The sequence below is a fragment of the Salmo salar genome, chromosome ssa07 (genome assembly GCF_905237065.1).
Source record: "Salmo salar chromosome ssa07, Ssal_v3.1, whole genome shotgun sequence".
Classification (NCBI taxonomy): Eukaryota; Metazoa; Chordata; class Actinopteri; order Salmoniformes; family Salmonidae; genus Salmo; species Salmo salar.
Window position 1 is genome coordinate 16,822,667 of NC_059448.1, and position 24,903 is coordinate 16,847,569.

At 45.5% G+C, this 24,903-nt stretch overlaps 1 protein-coding gene across 13 annotated transcripts in view; it reads right to left on the reverse strand.

Moving 5' to 3' along the window:
* The window catches only part of LOC106608626 (nuclear factor 1 B-type), a 98,113-nt gene that overhangs the window by 37,134 nt on the left and 36,076 nt on the right, over positions 1–24,903 (reverse strand). For 11 of the 13 annotated variants that reach the window (XM_045721608.1, XM_045721610.1, XM_045721609.1 and 8 more), the window contains exon 3: positions 2,464–2,517. The exons of the other annotated variants lie outside the window; for them this stretch is intronic. In XM_045721608.1, coding sequence (XP_045577564.1) covers positions 2,464–2,517 — 54 coding nt within the window. The remainder of the gene's footprint in view (positions 1–2,463; positions 2,518–24,903) is intronic. 13 annotated transcript variants of the gene reach the window in all.

Below are 24,903 nucleotides of genomic sequence, written 5' to 3' on the forward strand. Positions count from 1 at the left end.
TCCACAAATTTCTTGTTAACAAACTATAGTTTTGGCAAGTCGGTTAGAACATCTACTTTGTGCATGGCACAAGTAATTTTTCCAACAATTGTTTACAGACAGATGATTTCACTTATTCACTGTATCACAATTCCAGTGGGTCAGAAGTTTACATACACTAAGTTGACTGTGCCTTTAAACAGCTTGGACAATTCCAGAAAATTATGTCATGGCTTTAGAAGCTTCTGATAGGATAATTGACATCATTTGAGTCAATTGGAGGTGTACCTGTGGATGTATTTCAAGGCCTACCATCAAACTCAGTGCCTCTTTGCTTGACATCATGGGAAAATCAAAAGAAATCAGCCAAGACCTCAGAAAAAACATTGTAGACCTCCACAAGTCTGATTCATCCTTGGGAGCAATTTCCAAATGCCTGAAGGTGTCACGTTCATCTATACAAACATTAGTACACAAGTATAAACAACTTGGGATCATACCGTTCAGGAAGGAGATGCGTTCTGTCTCTTAGAGATTAACGTACTTTGGTACGCAAAGTGCAAATCAATCCGAGAACAACAGGAAAGGACCTTGTGAAGATGCTGGAGGAAACAGGTACAAAAGTATCTATATCCACAGTAAAACAAGTCCTATATCGACATAACCTGAAAGGCCGCTCAGCAAGGAAGAAGCCACTGCTCCAAAACCTCCATAAAAAAAGCCAGACTACGGTTTGCAATTGCACATGGGGACAAACATCGTACTTTTTGGAGAAATGTCCTCTGGTCTGATGAAACAAAAATAGAACTGTTTGGCCATAGTGACCATCCCAACCATGAAGCACGGGGGTGGCAGCATCATGTTGTGGGGGTGCTTTGCTGCAGGAGGGGCTGGTGCACTTCACAAAATAGATGGCATCATGAGGATGGAAAATGATGTGGATATATTGAAGCAACATCTCAAGACATCAGTCAGGAAGTTAAAGCTTAGTTGCAAATGGGTCTTCCAAATGGACAATGACCCCAAGCATACTTCCAAAGTTGTGGCAAAATGGCTGAAGGACAACAAAGTTAAGGTATTGGAGTGGCCATCACAAAGCCCTGACCTCAATCCTATAGAACATTTGTGGGCAGAACTGAAAAAGCGTATGCGAGCAAGGAGGCCTACAAACCTGACTCAGTTACACCAGCTCTGTCAGGAGGAATGGGCCAAGCTTGTGGAAGGCTACCCGAAACGTTTGACCCAAATTAAACAATTTGAAGACAATGTTACCAAATACTAATTGAGTGTATGTGAACTTCTGACCCACTGGGAATGTGAAGAAAGAAATAAAAGCTGAAATAAATAATTCTCTCTACTATTATTCTGACATTTCACATTCTTAAAATAAAGTGGTGATCCTATCTGACCTAAGACAGGGAATTTTTACTAGGATTAAATATCAGGAATTGTGAAACTGAGTTTAAATATATTTGGCTAAGGTGTATGTAAACTTCCGACTTCAACTATATTTGTCACGCCAATGGCCATAGTGAGTCGGCACTACAGCACAAAGTAGATTTGGGACCAGGCTATCCAGACAGACATGTCACTGACTCCCAAAATTACTTTAACATTTCATCCTTTGATGTTCTGAGGAGGACCATTGGGTGTGCCAACTACATAGGGGGAAGGCGTGAGTCTAGATTCCGATTGGCAGCTAAATGCACTTTCTTCCTCCTAATGTCTCAACACAAGCCAGCGGGCGTCCCAGAGAAGGGAAGGGAACTGTGCCACTGTAGAGGGAGCATCTAGGGAGGCCCTCCCAGGGTCTGAGTCATTGGCTCAACGTTGGCTCAACGTTGTTTGACTTGGCAGCGAAACGTGCACCCAGGGCAGGCAAAACCTGCTCTTTAGGAATGGACCTAATTACGTTCTCTCTCTATTTTCATTCCTGGCCCGTGATGACATAGTGCAGGTCAGTCCAGGAGAGCAGCAACAGGCTGCCGGAGATTATTTGGATAGGCAGCCATTTTGTTTGGCTAGCTAGCAGACTGGCTAGCCAATTTAGCTCAGCTTTCCAACCCTTTTTGGCAAGGAAGACAACTATGGCCTCAGACTTCCATTAGTGTAATACGGAGGAGCACATAAAGTAGTCTAGCCTCCATGTTTCACAATCTTTTTTGTCTCTTAGATGCAGTTACTATTGTAAGTAGCTGACAGCACCATCATTATGAGATATTATATGTACATTCAGATGGGTGTAATCTGCATATCTGAAAAACTATCTGAAAACGAAATGTTCCAGGTGAGAGCATAGAGTATATACAAAGATACATATGGACCTTATACAAAAAATAGCACTGCTATAAACAGATACCACAGTAATCATTCTACGAGGTGAGGATATACTATATACAGTACAGAGAGGGGACTGGGAACTATAGAGCTATGATTGACAGCACAGAGGTTGGAGGACAGTGACAGTCAATTTCAGGTACATACCTGGAGGGTTGTTGCCTGGCTCATTGTTACTGGGACTTCCTGACTGCTGTGCGTCTGTAACACAGATATAGAACCATACTTCAATTGCGAACCTGAGATCATGAAATACCAGAAAAGGTCATTAAAGTTCAGCACTCTTCTATCAATTTAAGTCATTCAAATGAGCTTGTTTGGAATTCATGTAAACCACCCAGTGTTGCCAAAGCAATACGAGGACATGTCCAAAATACCCTGAATGTCACAGGTGGCCAAAAAGAAACTAGCAAGGCGCTGTTAAAGATCTGATTTAATTTCAACCTAGACATAATATCAACTGGAGTCTACACAGAGTATGATGATTATATAATGAATACTCTGCAGTTTCCCTACTTTGTGTCTGAGATTTTTTATTTTCATATCTCTGCGGACGTGTCAGTCCTGACAGACCAAGCCAGATGTGCACTGATATACAGTACCAGGCAAAAGTTTGGACACCTACTCATTCAAGGGTTTTTGATAGTCCCACTAAGAGCAAACCAGATGGCATGGCGTATCGCTGCAGAATTCTGTGTAAGCCATGCTGGTTAAGTGTGCCTTGAATTCTAAATAAATCACAGACAGTGTCACCAGCAAAGCACCCCCACACCATCACACCTCCTCCTCCATGCTTCACGGTGGGAACCACACATGCGGAGATCATCCATTCATCTACTCTGCGTCTCACAAAGACACGGCAGTTGGAACCAGAAATCAAAAATTTGGACTCATTAGAACAGAGGACAGATTTCCACCGGTCTAATGTCCATTGCTCGTGTTTCTTTGCCCAAGCAAATCTCTTCTTCTTTTTGGTGTCCTTTAGTAGTGGTTTCTTTGCAGCAATTTGACCATGAAGGCCTGATTCACGCAGTCTCCTCTGAACAGTTGATGTTGAGATGTGTCTGTTACTTGAACTCTGTGAAGCATTTATTTGGGCTGCAATTTCTGAGGCTGGTAACTCTAACAAACTTATCCTCTGTAACCCTGGGTATTCCTTTCCTGTGGTGGTCCTCATGAGAGCCAGTTTCATCATAGCGCTTGATGGTTTTTGCGACTGCACTTGAAGAAACTTTCAAAGTTCTTGAAATGTTCCTCATTGACTGACCTTCATGTCTTAAAGTAATGATGGACTGTCGTTTCTCTTCGCTTATTTGAGCTGTTCTTGCCATAATATGGACCTCATGAAGTTGGTTGAGAGAATGCCAAGAGTGTGCAAAGCTGTCATCAAGGCAAAGGGTGACTACTTGGAAGAATCTAAAATCTGAAATATATTTTGGTTACTACATGATTCCACATTACTACATGATGTGTTATTTCATAGTTTTGATGTCTTCACTATTATTCTACAATGTATAAAATAGTAAAAATAAAGAAAAACCCTTGAATGAGTAGGTGTGTTGAAACTTTTGACTGGTATTATATATAATAGAGTAAAAAGCCTTCAGCTGGGGTGGAAAGAGGCAATAAGACAAGGTTAAAAATAAGAGGTAAAGTGTTATCCTGACCTGCACACAAAGACTGGTTGATTCTGGCTGGCTTATTACAGGGCCTGGGTTAGGGAGAACATGGTGTGTCTCTGCCTCGTCCTGCCCTGCCTGGCCCTGGGAGACGCATGCACATAGCACACACAACGGGTGGGGGATAAGCTCTGAAACACGTCAGGAATTCTCCCCATAAGGTAGCGCCTACCCTAGCCTAACCACGTGGTTCCTCTGATTGAAGTTGTTACCTTACAGCACCTTTGGGAGGAGGATAAGCTGGCGTTCCTCAGCCGTCGCCGCGCTCGTTAGTCACCGCCAACCACCAGAGGCCATTTGAGTATAGTCTCCCAACAGTCACGCAACACTAACAGATATTCAAATGATGCTCACAAGCACCCGGCTTTTAACATAAACACTAGTCCAGGGGTACTCGAGTACTATTTGAGAAGGTCCGGTAACGCAAATTTCCTTGGTGGCAAAGGTCCGGATTGATATTGTCATTTATCGGCGTAGTAACTATCCTCCCCCTCGCAACCCATGGGACCCCAAACTGTTCACACCCCTGTTGTTGGCAGAAAGAAAATGTTGCAGTTTAAAAGCTAATTTCCGGTAATTCTACACACTGAGCACGGGGCAGAGAGTTTTGTTGTTTTTGCCATTTTAAAGCTAATTTCCTACAATTCTACACATTTTTCCATGTCTTATGTGTTTATATGATACCAGCATCGCAGTCAGACCAAGTGTTTTTTTTTTTTTGGGGGGGGGGGGACCCGCGGTCCATATTGACCCTGTTCTGGGTCCGGATCCGGACCGCGGGCCTCCAGTTGAGTATGGAAGCACTGTACCATATCATATACAATAAACAATAGGTCCACAGATGAAAAGTAGCTCCAAAGAGCTTACTAATTTCCCCCAAACAACAGTTCCTCTCCACACTACACACCACTCTTCCCTACAAAACCTACTGTCGCATCGGCCTATCAGAGTCGGGTAACATCAGCATCACTGACACCCAAAGAACATATGGGAGAGAAGGAGAGGAGGACCCCCCCCCTCCCCCCTTTCCTTCAGTCCCTCTACCAACCCCCACTTCAACCAACCATACAGGGAAACAAATCAAATCAAATAAAATGTTATTGGCCACATATTTAGCAGATGTTAGTGCTGGTGTAGCGAAATCCTTGTGTTCCTAGCTCCAACAGTGCAGTAAACAGTACAACATTGAATGGCTAGGCTGTGTTTGACTTGAGTTCAATAATGTTTTACTGTACCACAGCCACCCCCCACGTGTTCCTCCTGTGCTTGATGTATGAGCTATGCACAATGAGAACCACAGGGTTGTGATATGATCTACGCCTTAAATGCGGAGTGAGGAACAGAGGCGGGAGACGGTGAACTCAGATAGCCTCGCCTTGCAACAACACTCCTTTTCCTGCTGCTGAGACTTCCCTCTCTCATAAGCTCCATTTCAGAGGTAAAAAAAGGAGAGAGAGAGAGAGAGAGAGAGAGAGAGAGAGAGAGATAGAGAGAGAGAGAGAGGAATAGAGAGAGAGAGAAGAAAAAATGTGAAGACAAAACGTTGAGAGATTTATTCGCTCCCCACCCCCTCTAAATTTGACCATTAAACAGCACTGCAAAAACGGAATGTTCTTGGCCGCGGCTCAACAATGACAAAGTAGGGCGGGAACAACACCACCATACGTTAAGTGAAAAAATCCACCCTTATGTTTAACCGTGAATAGTCACAACTTTGAGCTCTCTTTACAGGATACAGAGGACACAAGGGAAGTCTGTTGTTGATAGCTTGCTCTCTTTTCGATGCCTAAGCTGGCTACTTTGTTAGCGTGTCTGGTTTGTTAGCTTGTAAGACACAATTTTTCTGAAAATTAATGACTCTCTAGATGGAAATTCACATGATTTCAGCAAAAACAGTATGGTGCTGTTGACTTCTCAGGCACATCATGTGTGCACATTTGTCATTTAAAATATTTTCTAATGAGATACAATTATATTTCTATACAGAACAAAAATATATAAGCAACATGTAAAGTTACATGTTACATGTTTCATGAGCTGAAATAAAAAGCTCCCAGAAATGTTCCATGTGCAAAAAAATATTATTTCTCTCACATTTGGTGCACAAGTTTGTTTACATCCCTGTTAATGAGCATTTGCCAAGCTAACCCACCCACCTGACAGGTGTGGCATATCAAGAAGCTGATTAAACCGCATGGTCATTACACAGGTGCACCTTGTGCCGGGGACAATAAAAGGCTACTCTAAAATGTGCAGTTTTATCACACAACACAATGCCACAGATGTTTCAAGTTTTGAGGGAGCGCGCAGTTGACATGCTGACTGCAGGAATGTCTACCAGAGCTTTTGCCAGAGAATTGAGAGAATAAGTCAACTCCAATGTTGTTTTAGAGAATTTGGTAACATGTCCAACCGGCCTCACAACCACAGGCCACGTGTAACCACGCCAGCTCAGGACCTCCACATCTGTCTTCTTCACCTGCAGGATCGTCTGAAAAGGGGAAGGGGTGCTGAGGAGTATTTCTGTATTGAATAAAGCCCTTTTGTGGGGAAAAACGTATTTTGATTGGCTGGGCCCTGGCTCCCAAGTGGGTAGGCCTATGCCCTCCCAGGCCAACCCATGGCAGCACCCCTGACCAGTCGCACCCCTGACCAGTCATGTGAAATCCGTATATATGAACTGTAACTCAGTGAAATCTTTGAAATTGTTGCATGTTGAGTTTATATTTTTGTTCAGTGTATGTTACATGCCACAGTCAAGGGCTTTTGTGCCAATGGTTCGTGTGGAACAACGTCCCTACAGTAATGTGATGGCAAGAGGATCCTCCCACATTCTTCCTCCCTGCCACCCTGGCACTTCCCACCCTCATGCCACTTTCAGACCCATCCATCAGTCTAGTTACAACTGCCAACTATTGCCCTCTCCCAGGAGAGAGAAAGAGAGAGACAGAGAGACAGGCGAGGAGGGAGACAGAGAGATGAGAGAAAGAGGGAGTGTGAGACAGTGTTAAAGATGAGAGAGAGAGAGAGAGAGAGAGAGAGAGAGAGAGAGAGAGAGAGAACATAATTAGACCCAACCAAATCATGAGAATACAAAAAGATAATTACTTGACACATTGGAAAGAATTAACAAAAAAACAGAGCAAACTAGAATGCTATTTGGCCCTAAACAGAGAGTACACAGTGGCAGAATACCTGACCACTGTGACTGACCCAAACTTAAGGAAAGCTTTGACTATGTACAGGCTCAGTGACCATAGCCCTGCTATTGAGAAAGGCCGCCGTAGGCAGACCTGGCTCTCAAGAGAAGACAGACTATGTGCACACGGCCCACAAAATGAGGTGGAAACTGAGCTGCACTTCCTAACCTCCTGACAAATGTATGACCATATTAGAAATACATATTTCCCTCAGATTACACAGACCTTTGTGAGAGAGAGAAGGTGGGAAGCTGGTTTGTCTAACATGGAACAGACCATTGTGAAAGAACAGGCAAAAGACCAGCTGGTCATGATAATTAAAGAAGCCAGCCAGCTAAAGTAGAAGCAGCATCTTCTCTCTGCTTCCCTACAGTCCAACTGGAGTTACCTGGAAGAGTTGAGAGAGGATCCAGGCATATGGCATCTTCTGTCTGTCAACCTCTCTCAGAGGCATGAGGGAGCTCTATAATCTGAGAGCTGGAAAACCTCTGGCATCCCATACATCACAAGAACCCAGTTATTCTTGCGTGTGTGCCTGTGTTGTACAATTGTATGCTGTGCAAATTTAAGTCTGCATGCAATAAATAAACTGTCTGAGACAGAAATGAAAAGAAGGGTGAAGACTTCACGTCACAGAAAATACCTCCTATCTGCATCCAAAGGTGCATCAAACCATCCAAATGGAGACCAATCCAAGACCAACCCATTCGTCTTAAAATAAACTCCACTAACCCGTGAATAAACAGTGTGGTCTTGGTCTGTGAGGTAGGTCTCTGACTCTGCCCTGAGAGTTTGGCAAGGCCCTGATCACAACACAACATACCAGGGACACGCAGCCTCGCTCCAAAAACAACATTTCTTGGCACCTCTCCGTCCCTGTCACTTGTTTAAACAAACAAACTGGGCCCCCGAAGGAGGAGGAGAAAGGAAAGCTAAACATAGGATTTGAGAATCTTGGCTGTGACTTGAGTGAGGAGGACTGAGGAGTGACAGGTTGGGATTGTTGGGTATTGACATGTACTGAGTTTGTTTCATACCTTCCGTTTTGACACAATAATGATCATACCACAAACAATTATAGCAATTATGTGTAATGGCACAATGTGGATTATTTCATATTGTGAATGCTTCTTTTACCGCTCTCTCTCTCTCTCTCTCTCTCACTCGCTCTCTTTCTCTCTCTCTCTCTCTCTCTCTCTCTGCCCTAATGCATCACCTGCCTGGATATTATAAACACTCTTGCACTCTTTTGCACCCACCTTCTTCTTGTTTCGCATGATACCCATACCTTCCCAAGAAGAAACCCTAAGTCCAGCCCCTACCCTCATCCCCCTTAACCACACTGTGTATATAAACCAGTCACATACTTTTACAAACTTTCTTTCTCACTCGCTGCGGTGCATCCATTTGATCCCACAAACACGCACACTCTCACATACACACACATCCCACAGCACACACACACTCTCACATACACACACATCCCACAGCACACACACACTCTCACATACACACACATCCCACAGCACACGCACGCACACACACACACATGCTCGCCGCAGATGCATACCACCGTCGACATTTCAGAGGGAAGAGAGAAGCCGTCTGGCAGCCATTTTAGAGTGGTGCAGCTGGGGTCTGTGCACATGTAAAGCTGTGGCTGCCAGAGGCATGGGTCCCGAGCCAAGATGCATCTCTGCGGCTGAGGGAGAGAGGGCGGGAGAAGAGAGAGGAGAGAAAGGAGTAGAAATATATCCTAATTACAGCACCGCTCAGGCCGTAATGTTTCAACAATACAGCTGTGTGCAGTGTAAATATTTAACATGGCCACACTTTCCATCCCTGTTCTGCATTACTTTGGCTGAGGAGCAAGCCGTTAGGGGGGTAGGCAAGCTGTCAATCTGCCTGTCTATCTGTATGTCTATCTGTATGTCCTAGGGTACATAGCCGTAGTGTCTGTGTATGTATGTGTGTGTGTGTCTGTGTGTCTGTCTGTGTGTGTGTGTGTCTGTCTGTGTGTGTGTGTGTCTGTGTGTCTGTCTGTGTGTGTGTGTGTGTGTGTGTGTGTGTGTGTGTGTGTGTGTGTGTGTGTGTGTGTGTGTGTGTGTGTGTGTGTGTGTGTGTGTGTGTGTGTGTGTGTGTGCGTGTGCACATGTGCGCGTGCGCAAGTGCGTGTGTGTCTGTGTGTGTGTGTATATGCGTGTGTGTGTCTGTGTGTGCGTGTGTGTGTGTGTGCGTGTGCGTCTGTGTGCGTGTGTGCGTATGTGTGTGCGTATGTGTGTGTGTGTGTGTGTGTGTGTGTGGGTGTTAACAGGATTTTTCCCGTGTCTTCCTCTGCTCCTGGTTTCTATCATTCACGGCTTAGCCATGATGACCTCATCATTGCGGGCCCGGTTCCAAAACCGGCAGATCCCAGTTCGCTCTCAAATGTTGCTCTATCACTACATTTATCTCTGTCTCTGGGTCTGTAAGAGTATCTCTTATCTTTTGTCTCTTCTCTTGTCTGACTACATTTATCTCTCTCTCTGTATCAGGATCTGTATCAATTCTTATCTAGACAGTATTGTATTGAATAGTATACATTTTCCTTTCCACTTCTAAATCTTTGTCTACATCTAACCCGGTATCTTTCCATCCTCCACTCTTTTCCTGTTTTTTTTTCCTGTCACTTTTTCTCTCATCTTAGTGGCCTCCTCTCTCTCAATCTCTCTGTCACTCCCACTCCCTCTCTTTCTTTCCCTTTCTCTCTCTCCCTCTCCCTCTCTTTCTTTCCCTTTCTCTCTCTCCCTCTCCCTCTCTTTCTTTCCCTTTCTCTCTCTCCCTCTCCCTCTCTTTCTTTCCCTTTCTCTCTCTCCCTCTCCCTCTCTTTCTCGTCCCTTTCTCTCTCTCCCTCTCCCTCTCTTTCTCGTCCCTTCTCTTTCTTCCTCTCCCTCTCTTTCTCGCTCCTTCTCTCTCCCCCTCTCTCCCTCTCTTTCTCGGCCCTTCTCTCCCTCTCCCACTCTTTCTCGCCCCTTCTCTCCCTCTCCCTCTCTTTCTCGGCCCTTCTCTCCCTCTCCCTCTCTTTCTCGCCCCTTCTCTCCCTCTCCCTGCCTCATTTTGTTGACTAAACAAATTGGCCTTTATCGGAGACAGCCGCAACCCAAACATGCCAAACAAAAGATAGGGCGAGGAAATCTACCCAGAAAAGTAATAGCACTCGGCAGTATTAATGGTATTATAAGCAATTGAAATTACTTCACAATGCACATTGTTTACAATAATAACAATAATATGCCTTTAATTTGTTACATTCACTGCGAAAATTGACTAACTTTGACCGCCAAGATATTTGATGTTAAAAATGCGAATGGTGGTCATCAAGAGCTTTTGACTCCGGAACAGAAAATGTTGGGAAGCGCTGACCTAGACAGCATGGGTGATGAAACAAGCCCACACAAACGCAGCTACATTTTCTTTATATCGACTGCAGACATGGTACAAAAAAATTCTGTCTAGGAACACAGTTAAGGCTTGTGGGAGTTTTAGGGGGGGGACAAGCAGGGTAAAGTTGAAAAGACTGAAGGAACAATGACATTTAGCCTTTTTTATTCCACTGAGAGACACCACAGACTTGTTTAATTGGATAAGAGTGGCACACACACACACACACACACACACACACACACACACACACACACACACACACACACACACAGTGAGACAGTGGGACTGTCAGGTTTTGAGACGTAGGAATCAAGTGTCAGACAGACAGGGTCAGACCAGAACAATCAGTAGAGGAGGAGGAGGGGGAGGGGAGGAGGAGGGGAGGAGGAGGAGGAGGAGGGGGGAGGGGAGGAGGAGGAGGGGGAGGAGGGGGAGGAGGAGGATGGGGGGGAGGGGAGGAGGAGGAGGGGGAGGAGGGGGACGGGGAGGAAAAGCAGGGTCCATACAACTTTCAGCCTGTAACACAGAACGAAAGCATTCACAGACAACTATGGTCTGTGTGTGTGTGTGTGTGTGTGTGTGTGTGTGTGTGTGTGTGTGTGTGTGTGTGTGTGTATGCGCGCCCTCTGGGGAAGAAGAGACATGCATGCTAATGACACTGGAGAGCAGGTCTCCTTTCTCTTTCACTTGTTTCGGGACTCAATGCTGTCTGGTCCATGAACTCTCACGGGGGTGAAAAGAGGAGCGCTTTTACAGTGTCCGAGAAAACAGACTTCTCATTCAGGTCAACAAACAGTGTGGCATCGCCCACATTCATTCCAGAGAGGTACGGGAAGAATGGATGAATCGCCTGACACATCATTAATGAGGACAGGCTAGGCCAGGAGAAAAAGAGAGAGAGAGAGAGAGAGAGAGAGAGAGAGAGAGAGAGAGAGAGAGAGAGAGAGAGAGAGAGAGAGAGAGAGAGAGAGAGAGAGAAAGGGACTTGGGAATAAAAAGAGATGAGAGATAGAGAGGAGAGACAGGGTACAGAGAGGAGAGACAGGGTACAGAGAGGAGAGACAGGGTACAGAGAGGAGAGACAGGGTACAGAGAGGAGAGTGTGGGTATATACACGTATGTGCGTGCATGCCCACATTTACTCATTCACGTATGCACACGCACATGCATGTGGACTGCTGACATATGCATGATACACACATGCATACACACACAAACACTATGAAATTACACGTAGATAAACACACTCCAAACTTATAATAAACACAGAAAGCCTGTTAAGTGATAGACATGTGCACGTACATAGACAAACACACACACACACACACACACACACACACACACACACACACACACACACACACACACACACACACACACACACACACACACACACACACACACACACACACACACACACACACACACACACACACACACGTATACACACGTTGTACCCTGTTCCATGACAACGCCTCCAGCCATGCAAGACGTAACCTGACAATGACATGGCTTACAGTAACATGACTTCACATCCCAATCCTACTACTAAGGTTCTGTCATAGACATTCTACAACTAGATCAGCCATTCACTTACACTAGTACTTTTCTATATAGACATTCTACAACTAGATCAGCCATTCACTTACACTAGTACTTTTCTATATAGACATTATACAACTAGATCAGCCATTCACTTACACTAGTACTTTTCTATATAGACATTCTACAACTAGATCAGCCATTCACTTACACTAGTACTTTTCTATATAGACATTATACAACTAGATCAGCCATTCACTTACACTAGTACTTTTCTATATAGACATTCTACAACTAGATCAGCCATTCACTTACACTAATACCTTTCTATATAGACATTCTACAACTAGATCAGCCATTCACTTAACACTAGTACTTTTCTATATAGACATTCTACAACTAGATCAGGCATTCACTTACACTAGTACTTTTCTATATAGACATTCTACAACTAGATCAGCCATTCACTTACACTAGTACTTTTCTATATAGACATTCTACAACTAGATCAGCCATTCACTTACACTAATACCTTTCTATATAGACATTCTACAACTAGATCAGCCATTCACTTAACACTAGTACTTTTCTATATAGACATTCTACAACTAGATCAGGCATTCACTTACACTAGTACTTTTCTATATAGACATTCTACAACTAGATCAGCCATTCACTTAACACTAGTACTTTTCTATATAGACATTCTACAACTAGATCAGCCATTCACTTACACTAGTACTTTTCTATATAGATATTCTACAACTAGATCAGGCATTCACTTACAACTTACATAATGGAGCTTAATATTCTAATGATTAACAGAACATTTACCAACTTGACTTACTGTAAAGCCAGCATAAAGGCAGCCTAACCTTAACCTCTCTCTCAAACAAAACTGCACCGAAGAGCACAAACACATTTCACAATATGTTGGTTCTAGGCTGTTAGCTAAAACAAACATAAACATATGATGTCCCAACAATGTACCCATCAGCACGAGCGTTAAAACAACAGATTCATTTTGGTATGCATCGGACACACAATTTGCTCTGTTGTCACTTCATTTATGTCTGAGGTGGCATTTGCATTTGCCCGCTGCCCATGCTGCCTGTCCTGGAGTGGAATAATGGGTTGAGAGGTGAGGAGGTTGATGCCACTTTCTACAGAACCAGGAGGAGCCATCTTTGGCTGGTCCAAGGGTCCACTTTTATACATGGCGGAGGGAAGGAGGGAATGGTGAGACTATAGTTTAATTATGCATGCGTGTTCCTCATTCATGGTGGTGGTGGTGGTGGAGAGGGGTTTTGTGGGCGAGGACCAATGACATTCCACCGTAGCCCCCTCTCCTCCTACCTCTCTCTGTCTCGTCCTCTCACCAGTCCTGGGGCCGCGTGGGCTAATGAGGTGACACTCACCGTCTGGAGGCTAGCCAAAACAGTCCATTAACTCCTAACAAATAGTGAAGAGGATGAAGAAGTAAGGGGGGTAGAGGTGAAATGAGAGGAAGAGGAGGAATGAGGAGGGAGAGGGAGAGAGAGAGAGAGACAGACGGACGGACAGACAGATGGAGAGAGCGAGAGAGAGAGAGAGAGAGAGAGAGAGAGAGATAGAGAGAGAGAGAGAGAGAGAGAGAGAGAGAGAGAGAGAGAGAGAGAGAGAGAGAGAGAGAGAGAGAGAGAGAGAGACAGAGAGAGGGACAGAGAGACAGAGAGAGAGAGAGAGAGATAGAGAGAGAGAGAGAGAGAGAGAGAGAGAGAGAGAGAGAGAGAGAGAGAGAGAGAACAGAGAGAGAGAGAGAGAGAGAGAGAGAGAGAGAGAGGTAGAAAAAGAGAAGCTGAAGCCTGCTACGAGGGTGGTGTTTTGTAGTTGTGAATGAAGCAGCGGGGGGTTGGGGTGTGTGTGTGTGTGTGTGTGTGTGTGTGTGCAGGACGGTGGTGGTGCGTGGTAATGCGTGGCGGGATTGGATCAATAGAGGCGGCGTTCCAGTGTTGGACTGCATGGGCCAGGGGGGTTGGAGTTTTTGGAAAGGGGCTGCTGCTAACACAACGCCATGGCAAAGAAAACCCACCCAGACAAACAGAACTTTGACAGAGTGGCTGTGTGATTCTGCTCTTTCATCCTTTCATCCCCCCTCCATTCAACACCCCCCCACACCCCCTGTCTGATAATTATGAGACAAATGCACAGGTCCCCTGCTGATGAGTGGAATGGGAGCCCCACAGTGGAGGGTTCAAACCTGCTGCATGTTGTCTGGACTGGGAAAAGGAGAGAGAGAGAGAGAGAGAGAGAGAGAGAGAGGGTGGGTGTAAAGTGATTTCTAGGAAAATCCCCCACTCTCCCAGGAAAATGACGGGTGGTAGTCGGGTAGATCTTCAGCTTTGACACACTAGATGGCAAAAAAGTTTTTGTTCCAAAATGTTTCTGGTTGGTTAGCCGGCTAATTTTCTCTAACCTCTCTTTCGTAACAGTGTTATGTGAACATTCCTTCTAACAACATTCCAGGAAGTCTATGTTTTAGCAAAACTCCGGGGGGATTGTTCAATAATGTTATCTCATCATAACCAAATGAGTACCAGACCAATTTTTTTTTTAAACGTATGTTGTGAGAACTGGTGTCAATTTAGTATTAATACTCGCAAAACACCAGTCTCAACGTCAACAGTGAAGAGGCGACTCCGGGATGCTGGGCTTCTAGGCAGAGTTCCTCTGTCCAGTGTCTGTGTTCTTTTGCCCATCTTAATCTTTTATTTTTATTGGCCAGTCTGAGAGATGGATTTTTCTTTGCAACTCTGCCTAGAAGGCCAGCATCCTGGAGTCGCCTCTTCACTGTTAAGTTTGAGACTGGTGTTTTGCGGGTACTATTTAATGAAGCTGTCAGTTGAGGACTTGTGAGGCGTCTGTTTCTCAAACTAGACACTCTAATGTACTTGTCCTCTTGCTCAGTTGTGCACCGGGGCCTCCCACTCCTCTTTCTATTCTGGATAGAGACAGTTTGCACTGTTCTGTGAAGGGAGTAGTTCACAGCGTTGTACTAGATCTTCAAAATGTATTTGTCACATGCGCCGAATTCAACATGTGTAGTAGACCTTACCATGAAATGCTTACTTACAAGCCCTTAATCAACAATGCAGTTCAAAAAAGAGTTAGGGGTAAAGTGACTATGCATAGATGATAAACAGCGAGTAGCAGCAGTGTAAAAACAAATGGGGGACGGGGGGCCGAACCACTGTTGTGTCATCAGCAAACTTAATGATGGTGTTGGAGTCGTGTTTGGCCACGCCGTCGTGGGTGAACAGGGAGTACAGGAGGGGACTAAGCACACACTCCTGAAGGGCTCCAGTGTTGAGGATCAGTTTGGCAGATGTGTTGTTGGCTACCCTTACCACCTGATGGCGGCCCGTCAGGAAGACCAGGATCCAGTTGCAGAGTGAGGTGTTTAGTCCCAGAGTCCTTAGCTTACTGATGAGCTTCGTGGGCACTATGGTGTTGAACGCTGAGCTGTAGTCAATGAACAGCATTCTCACATGTCCAGGTGGGAAAGAGCAGTGTGGAGTGAGATTGAGATAGCGTCATCTGTGGATCTGTTGGGGCGGTATGCGAATTGGAGTGGGTCTAGGGTATCCATGATGATGCTGGTGATGTGAGCCATGACCAGCCTTTCAAAGCACTTCATGGCAACCGAGTTCTAGAAGTTTTGGTAAATGTATTGAAATTCAAATACATAAATATCTCATTTACATAAGTATTCACACCCCTGAGTCAATACTTTGTAGAAGCACCTTTGGGCACAAGGGGTGGCCGGTCGAGCCGAGGAGAGTGCCAGAGCCCAAATGGCAAACTCTGGAGGAGCGTGTAGTCAGACCACGGCCACAGCAAACCCAAGATTTTTTTTTTGGGGGGGGGGGCACATGGAGCTGGTGGCTGAGCTGCGGGAAGAGCCAGAGACTGTCAGGGAGGCGATGGAGGTTGGGAGAGAGAGAGAGATGAGAGAGATGTTGTGCAAGTGCGTTCTGCTCAACATTCGACCAGAAGATCCGGTTAGCAGTCTGGTGAAACCTGTGTTCGCTCCATGCATCAGGCCTCCAGTGCGCCTCCCCAGTCCGGTACGTCCTGTGCCTGCTCCTCGCACTCGCCCTGAAGTGCGTGTCCCCAGTCCCATACGTCCTGTGCCTGCTCCTCGCACTCGCCCTGAAGTACGTGTCCCCAGTCCAGTACGTCCTGTGCCTGCTCCTCGCACTCGCCCTGAAGTGCGTGTCCTTGGTCCGCTCTTTTCCAAGATCGTAACAGTAGGCCAGTGACAAAAAAATCGAAATTGAATCCATTTGAAATTCCAGCTGTAACACAACATTTTGGGGAAAAAGTCAAAGGGTCTGAATACTTTCTGAAGGCACTGTAGTAGAGTTGATTTATTGGCATAATGTTGGAGCATAGTTAACTACTGTAAATTAAAGTTAGCTACTGTAAATTAAAGTTAACTACTGTAAATTAAAGTTAGCTACTGTAAATGTTCCTCTCGGATGAAAATATAACCAACACAATTCAGAACTCAGACACTTGGCCTGCGAATGGCTACTAACAGTACAGTGTCAAAAAATACTTGCAGACTTCATTTTGAATGGAGCATTCCATATCTTTATAACTCTGAACTCCAGACAGCGACGGATGCCTGTGACTCCCACTAGCCAATGCTTACTACCACGAGCCTTTGGCTGATGACTTGGAGAACGGAATCCCCACTTGCAGGAGAGGTGGGCAGTGCCAGGGCAAGAGGGTGCCTCTCAGAGGGCAAGCATGGCCTCTCTCCAGCTGGGCGAGAGGCCACGAAGGAACTCTGCCCTCTGCCACCCTCACCCTGTGCCAATGACACAGATGTAAACACATATCCATACACACAACGCCAACGACCTCACACACCTTAATTACGACGTTGGATGAATTATTGGCTCATATAATTCCACATCTAAGGCAAGGCGGAGTGGCCTTGGTCCAAGACAGACAATGGAACAAAGCTGTGCACTCATTCAGACGGCTTTGCTGGCAGTAGTAACCATGTTTGGAACGGAGTGGTGTTTAATGTGTCATTACAAACATAAAAACAGACTACCAGCACTGCCAGCAGATGTCGGCAAGGCAATTCTTTACTGCCATGACAAAACTTCAATATGGGAAAAATACCAGCAGGTGCAAATGAAGACTAAATGTTCCCTTATTCATTTGTTTTTCACTGTGCTTCAGTGTTCCATCTTCAGTGTTCCCAGCATGTGATTGAGATATGGATAAGTATTGTATTGGCTGAAAGCTAACAGTACATTTTGATGATGGCACATTACCTCGGAGATGGGCATCCCATGGAGATGGATCAACTAAATGCAGTGCTGGAACATCACAAATGTAAACGGTCCAGAGCATTGTCTTGTGGTATGTCAACAGAGGGCTGGAGTCTGGTTTCCAATGTTTCCACCCCCTACACAAACCATACGCCCAGTAATGTCCTCAGGTAAAGACTGTTAAAACCTCTCAACGATCCTAGTACCCTGCTCGGCTACAAGAGGACGACAGGCTGTGGAGTAGGTGTCATAAAAACGTCTGCATGCCGCATGGGCAGTAAAACCCTTCCTTTCCTGCTAATGAGCCCAAACATCGGAGCTAGCAAGACGTTATGAACCCCATGCCAGGGCCGGGTTAAACCAATGCCAGCCACGGTGATATAGGCAGAGGGGCTGTAAGGGAGGGGGATTGGGTGGTTCCCAAGTAACGGTAACACACCTGGAACAAGGTTTTAGCGGGGGGGTTAGGGCTGGGGGGAACTTGTGTTGCAAAGCTTAAACACGTGTTGGTCGGAGGTGTTCAGCGCCATTTGTGAGTAACAGAAGCAAGCTGCAGTCCTCATACTGCAGGACTTTGAGATGGGCTCTTTAGTTTTGGCTGTAGGGTCATGCGGACTCGGAGCAGTCTGTCTCAGCAGAGCAGAGCTGAGTGGTTGGAGCAGTACACACCCTCACATATCTCAGGAGGGGCAACGATGGTGTTGCCCACCACAAGGTCAGAGTGATCTGGCAGGGTTCCAGAGGCAGCATAAAACCCCTCCTCCACCCCTCATGGCGCTATCGCCTTGGGGAGCTCCCAAATGCACCGACAATCAATAATCAAACACACACACACACACCACCAAACAACTTTAAGATATGGGTAGCAGTGCCCCACCTCCATCCCTAGAAAAACGCACGCACGCGCAGACACACACGCACGCACACACACACACACACTCCTCCAACCCACAAGTTCCTCCTCACAAGGAGTGTTAGGAGTGTGTGTGAAGAGTTTGTTTGAAGCTCCTGGCAACAACTAAAGGAATCAAATCGTCCCAGTGGTCCCGAGGTCTGCCAGGGCAGCTTACATGGGCAACCGTCTGGGAGAAGGGAACCAACCGCTAAATGTATTCTGTATGTTTGAAAAGCCGTAAACAATGGTATTTAAGAATTGGGGTTGCATGAATGCTACAGGGATATGGCTGTGTTGTGATTGTAAATGATCTACTGTATCTATAGGAAAATAATATAAGGATATACATATTAGGCCTAACCCAGGGTAGGCCTCATCACAGCCTGGCATGGCAAGCCCAGTCCTCCTCTTTCATGAGTCAAAATGAGAAATATGTGAAAGTGTTTTGTTTTGCAGCACATTTTCTGGGGGACATTGTCAAAATACAGGGATGATACCTAAAACAAAGATACCTGTCATGTGACATAATTTTCCAGGGCCTTGAAAGGTGTCCATTATTAAGATTCTATAGTGGTGCCTTGAGAGGTTAACTGTTTGGGTTGGATGTGTCCTCATAATGCTGTTTCACTCTTTCCCACGAGGCTCCCAACTTTATAATCTCTCAAAAATATTCACACGGATGATAGCAAAAGCAGGCCGCCATTTTACAGTAACATGAAACAGTAGAACTAGGCCTAAATATCTATTTTACAGTAACATGAAACAGTAGAACTAGGCCTAAATATCTATTTTACAGTAACATGAAACAGTAGAACTAGGCCTAAATATCTATTTTACAGTAACATGAAACAGTAGAACTAGGCCTAAATATCTATTTTACAGTAACATGAAACAGTAGAACTAGGCCTAAATATCTATTTTACAGTAACATGAAACAGTAGAACTAGGCCTAAATATCTATTTTACAGTAACATGGAACGGCAGAGCTGAGCCTAAATATCACAGTCATTTTTTCCATCATTTGAAAAATCAGGAATTCCCCTCTTTCGCCACTTCCCCCCTTTCCTCCCCCCTTTCCCTCCCCTCCTTCCCCGGTGCTCTTTCCTCCACTTCCTCCAGTTTGCTAGGATAGTCCACCCAGCCTGATGATGGGGGTCTTTACACCCAGCTGTGTATGTATGTGTGTTTGTGTGTGTGTGTGTGGGGGGGGGTTGTCTGTGTGTATGTATGTGTGTGTGCATGGTGTTTGTGGGGGGGGTTGTGTGTGTATATATGTGTGCGTGGGGGAGAGGAGGGGTTGTGTGTGTGTATGTATGGGGGGGAGGGGTTGTGTGTGTGTATGTGTGTGTGTGTGGGGTGTGTGTGTGTGTGTGTGTGTGTGTGTGTGTGTGTGTATGTATGTGTGTGTGCATGGTGTTTGTGGGGGGGGGTTATGCGTGTATATATGTGTGCGTGGGGGAGAGGAGGGGTTGTGTGTGTGTGTATGTGTGGGGGGGTTGTGTGTGGGTATGCGTGTGTGTGTGTGTGTGTCTGTGTGTGTGGGGGAGGTTGTGTGTGTGTGTGTGTGTGTGTGTGTGTGTGTGTGTGTGTATGTGTGTGGGGGGGGGGTTGTGTGTGTGGGGTTGTGTGGGGGGTTGTGTGTGTCTGTCTGTGTGTGTGTGTACATTGCTAGACATGACCACCTTGTTGACCTGATGGCTAGCGAGGTCCTACAAGTGGTCTCACAAACAGCACACATGCATAAACATTGTTGTGTAAAGTGAGGCTGGTTTGATGTTGATGATGATGTGTTTTTCTGTGTGCCAAATACGCCAGATATTGTTGTTTTCGGGGGAGGCCAGGGGGAGGTGTTCATTTTGGAAGTGGGCTGCTCATTGGACGGCTACATGGATCGGGTGGAGGTGCTAGCTGGTGGCTCTGATATTTGGCAGTCTCGTCCACTCACACAGACTTGCAGTGCGTGGCCTCCAGATTGCGGACCTGACAAAAACTAACAATTGGCTAGCAATTAGTACTGCTCTGTTTCAGCTGTCGTGGGCAGCTTAGCTGTTTGGAGACGGAGGTGCTTTCTGTAACCTTCAGTGCCATGCAGACAGGGACCTGAGCAACATGACCGAGAGGGGCAAGAAGGCAAGGGGGAAAGGCTGCCCTGGGTGTCACTGTTTGAGTAGATCTGTGCTCTCCTGGGTCTGATTCCCTCATCACCCCTCCCCATCGCAATCTAGCGAGCCCCTCGGAACCCAAATATTGTTTCTATTGTAGTTTTTTTGTGCTCTGTAGTGTACTCACAACACCTTGTCTCCTCACCCTAACAACACTGCAAAGGGCGAGAACCATCAAATCCTATTTTTTACAACCTAGCATCAAATTCATTCATCATTTCAGCCTCGGGCAATTTTCCATCGTCTGGGGAAATCCCCCCCACTCTGTCACGACCAGACGGCCTAGCAAGCACAACCGTTTAACCACAGTGTCATCATGTCGTTCTATCAACAGACTAGCAGATACCGTTGGCTCTCTGGTATCGAGATACTTTTCTGCTACGGTAGTTCCCTTTACTTCTTTCATTTAGAGTTCAAATGATTTTCTCTGTCACACCTGCTACATCTGCACTGTATTAAAGTAACTTGGAGTGAAAGAAGACAATTATCAAATGAATCATGAAAAGGACTCAAATACTTCACAATGTTTTGCACAAAAACATCTATACAGGTGAGAGAAGTGGTGGTCACATAACTCAATTTGTTCCATAAGAGATTGTAAATAATTCACCATGACAACTAAACAATCAAGCTATTGTATGTAGGAAAATACCGTACGCTGATAAGCTCATTACATTCAGTTTGAATGAAATATGTAGGCTACGCATTGAATGTGCTTTTCAATTAAGATAGCTTCCGCAAGTATGTACAATGTTAACATGGACCAAATGAATGGGGTTCTCCCACCATAAATCTATTGAGCTTAAAACATGTTAAGGCCAAGGGGGCAAAGGGATCTTCCTTTCGGAGAGAGTTTGGAGAGGCTTCGTTCCAGGTGGCTGTAAAACGTTATCTACACTGGAGTAGAGCTGGACAGCCCAATGCATTGCATCATGGGAACTGGGAAATAGCTATCAAATAGCTACCATTGGCTCATCAGATGCTGTAATCCCGTTCTTGGCAATAGCTCACCTACTGTAGTGTACAACTACACCCCCCCCCCCCACACACACACAAAAATGACCGCCCTTGGAAAGTAGTGAAGATAAGTTTTTTTCCTGAGAGAAAGTCAAGTGAAAACACTATCTTTCTTCTGACAGCAAGCATGCACAGTAGTCCTAGTCCCCACCCTGGCTGGTTGGCAGCCCTGCCGAAACACTTCCCATTTGCAGTGCGGTGCTGGGGCCGGATCCAAGCCACTTGAGCTTTGGCATGGCTCACCTGGAACACCCCAGGACTCCTGCAAACACACGCCAGCAACGGGCCAATCCACTCTGGGCGGCCATACTGTAACAGCAAATACAGTAAGCAACGCTGAGTAGAAAGGACAGCGCAGCTCAGTGTTAAGAAATAAATGGTTATGTAAAAAGGTTGTTATGTAAGCTACTATATACGGGAGTGGTACCTTACATGCAAAGAACAGAACCGTTATCAGAATTATACAGATCGTATGTCACCATATGGAATTCTTTTAACACATAATGTATTTCCTGTCTACTGGGAGCCCTCTTTAGGAGGAGGGGAAACAAAGTATGTATGGAAGGAGGGGGCGGGAGGGGGGCCTTGGAGGGGGGCGGCCCAGGCACGCTCAGTGAAAATATGCCTCATGCACTCGTTGAACTTGGGGCCTTCGCAGGCTTCTCTCCTCTCAAGGTTACAGGAGGAGGGCCTGTTGTGCGGGGAAGAAGCAGTATGAGGAGGAGTTGAGCGATTAGGGCCTGACGATTCGACACAAAGAAACGTTTTTCCCGTTTTTTTCCTAAGTCTTATCGAGATGTAAACATTAAGATATAAAAAGTAAAAAATTAAATTAGTCTCGTCTTCAACCATGCAAAGGAAAGCCCTAGTGTTGTTGGACTATGGCGGAACGAGTGTCTCTGGCCCAGATAATAGAGGGGAGAGACCGCTGAGCGCCTTTGACATCGAGCTTCCTTCCCCTCCTCAGAGCCCGGGACCTGGGCCATGTATCCTCTAGCCGCACCCCTGGGCTTCGTCCACACAAAGGTAGGAAGCTGGCCGCCAGAGCAGCACCACCACACTGCATTGTGATGAGGCCACTAAATCACGTCTTGTTTCATCCACCGATGCTCTTTATGCACATTTTCAACAGGGGAAACCATAAACACAACAACTGCCAGTAAATGCCTCTGTCTGGAGAGAAAGGAGAAGATGACAGGGATATTGGCTAATTGAAGTCGATATGGTTCGTGGTGACGTTTGAACTTCACCTCTTCGATACTTAAACAAGAAAACCTGTGTCCACGAAGGAAGGAAGACGCAACAGATCCTAACAGAGATAGTATATGGAGGCCAGAGCCTCTGGAAAGCTTTTCAGGAAGAGGCAACAGATCCTAACAGAGATATCATATGGAGGCCAGAGCCTCTGGAAAGATTTTCAGGAAGAGGCAACAGATCCTAACAGAGATAGTATATGGAGGCCAGAGCCTCTGGAAAGCTTTTCAGGAAGAGGCAACAGATCCTAACAGAGATAGTATATGGAGGCCAGAGCCTCTGGAAAGATTTTCAGGATAAGGGAGTGTCACCAAAGCCAAAGGCCCACCAATTTAACTTTCTTTGCTCCTAAATGGTACATTGGTTTTGAACATATCAACAATTCATAACTGTATTATCACAGATGATATAAAACACAGGGAAAACTGAATTTTAACTGCACTGGTCCTTTAAAAGGAGCTCTTTTCATGCTTTACTATAGGTGTGGTCTTCAAAACATCAGACAAGTCAAAGCAGCCTTTCGGCATCATAGTTCTACTGATATACGCTATCTCAATCGCACTCCACACTGCCCTTTCCCACCTGGACAAAAGGAACACCTACGTGAGAATGCTGTTCATTGACTACAGCTCAGCGTTCAACACCATAGTGCCCACAAAGCTCATCACTAAGCTAAGGATAAGGACCCTGGGACTAAACACCTCCCTCTGCAACTGGATCCTGGACTTCCTGACGGGCCGCCCCCAGGTGGTAAGGGTAGGCAACAACACATCTGCCAAACTGATCCTCAACACTGGGGCCCCTCAGGGGTGGGTGCTTAGTCCCCTCCTGTACTCTCTGTGCACCCACGACTGCGTGGCCAAACACCACTCCAACACCATCATTAAGTTTGCTCACGGCACAACAGTGGTAGGCCTGATCACCGACAACAATGAGACAGCCTATAGGGAGGATGTCACAGACCTGGACGTGTGGTGCCAGGACAACAACCTCTCCATCAATGTGAGCAAGACAAAGGAGCTGATCGTGGACTACAGGAAAAGGTAGGCCAAACAGGTCCCCATTAACATCGACGGGGCTGTAGTGGAGCGGGTCGAGAGTTTTAAGTTCCTTGGTGCCCACATCACCAAATAACTATAATGGTCCAAACACACCAAGACAGTCGTGAAGAGGGCACAACAACACATTTTCCTTCCATTGACTCGGTACCAGTACCCCCCTGTATATAGCCTCGCTATTTCTTACTTTTTACTTTCGTTTATTTATTCAATATTTTCTTACCTCTATTTCTTGAACTGCATTGTTGGTTGAGGACTTGTAAGAAAGCATTTCACGGTAAGGTTTGTGGAGGAAGCACCTGTTGTATTCGGCGCATGTGACTAATACAATTTGATTTGATATAGATACAGATACCTTAAACACCCAATGCTTTGGGTCTCACTGCTAAACATTCAGTAGCCACAAACTAGCATGAAATGCTAAGGAGCATTACAGGACAACCGTCGTCATCTCTAGGCAGTGCATCATTTGAGTGTTGAAAAAACAAATGAACATACTGTATAAAGAAGTGGGTCACTCATAATGAAAGTTGGGCTCAGCTTTTCCCATGTGGCTAAATAAATAGTCAACTAAACCCGAGTCAGACAGCTAACGTTGCTGCACACTTAAAATGGCCGCCATATCTGGAGTCTTTGGAGAACGATATGAGAAAATATAGCCCATCAAACACAAAGAAAGGCTATAGAAAGAATCATCAAGAGGTCGGTGGGGAATCTGACAGAGTATTAGACAGTCAGTTGGGGTTGTTGACGCCATGGTTTAGAGCATCACTTGAGGATCTCTTCGTTTGTGGAGAAAGCAGCAAACAAATTAAGAGGCATGAGCTCACAGACTTAGTCGATTAGGCTGTTATTTATTAGGCTAACTCGTCACTGGTGTGGGGAGAGATGGTAAACAAGTTCGTTTCTTATATCATCAAGAAGGTATAAGATGAGAGCTGAGGCAAGACATTTACATTTGAATAGCAAACCAAAAATGTGACCATTTGAGATAATGCCTACTAATAAAGCACTGATGGAATACAGA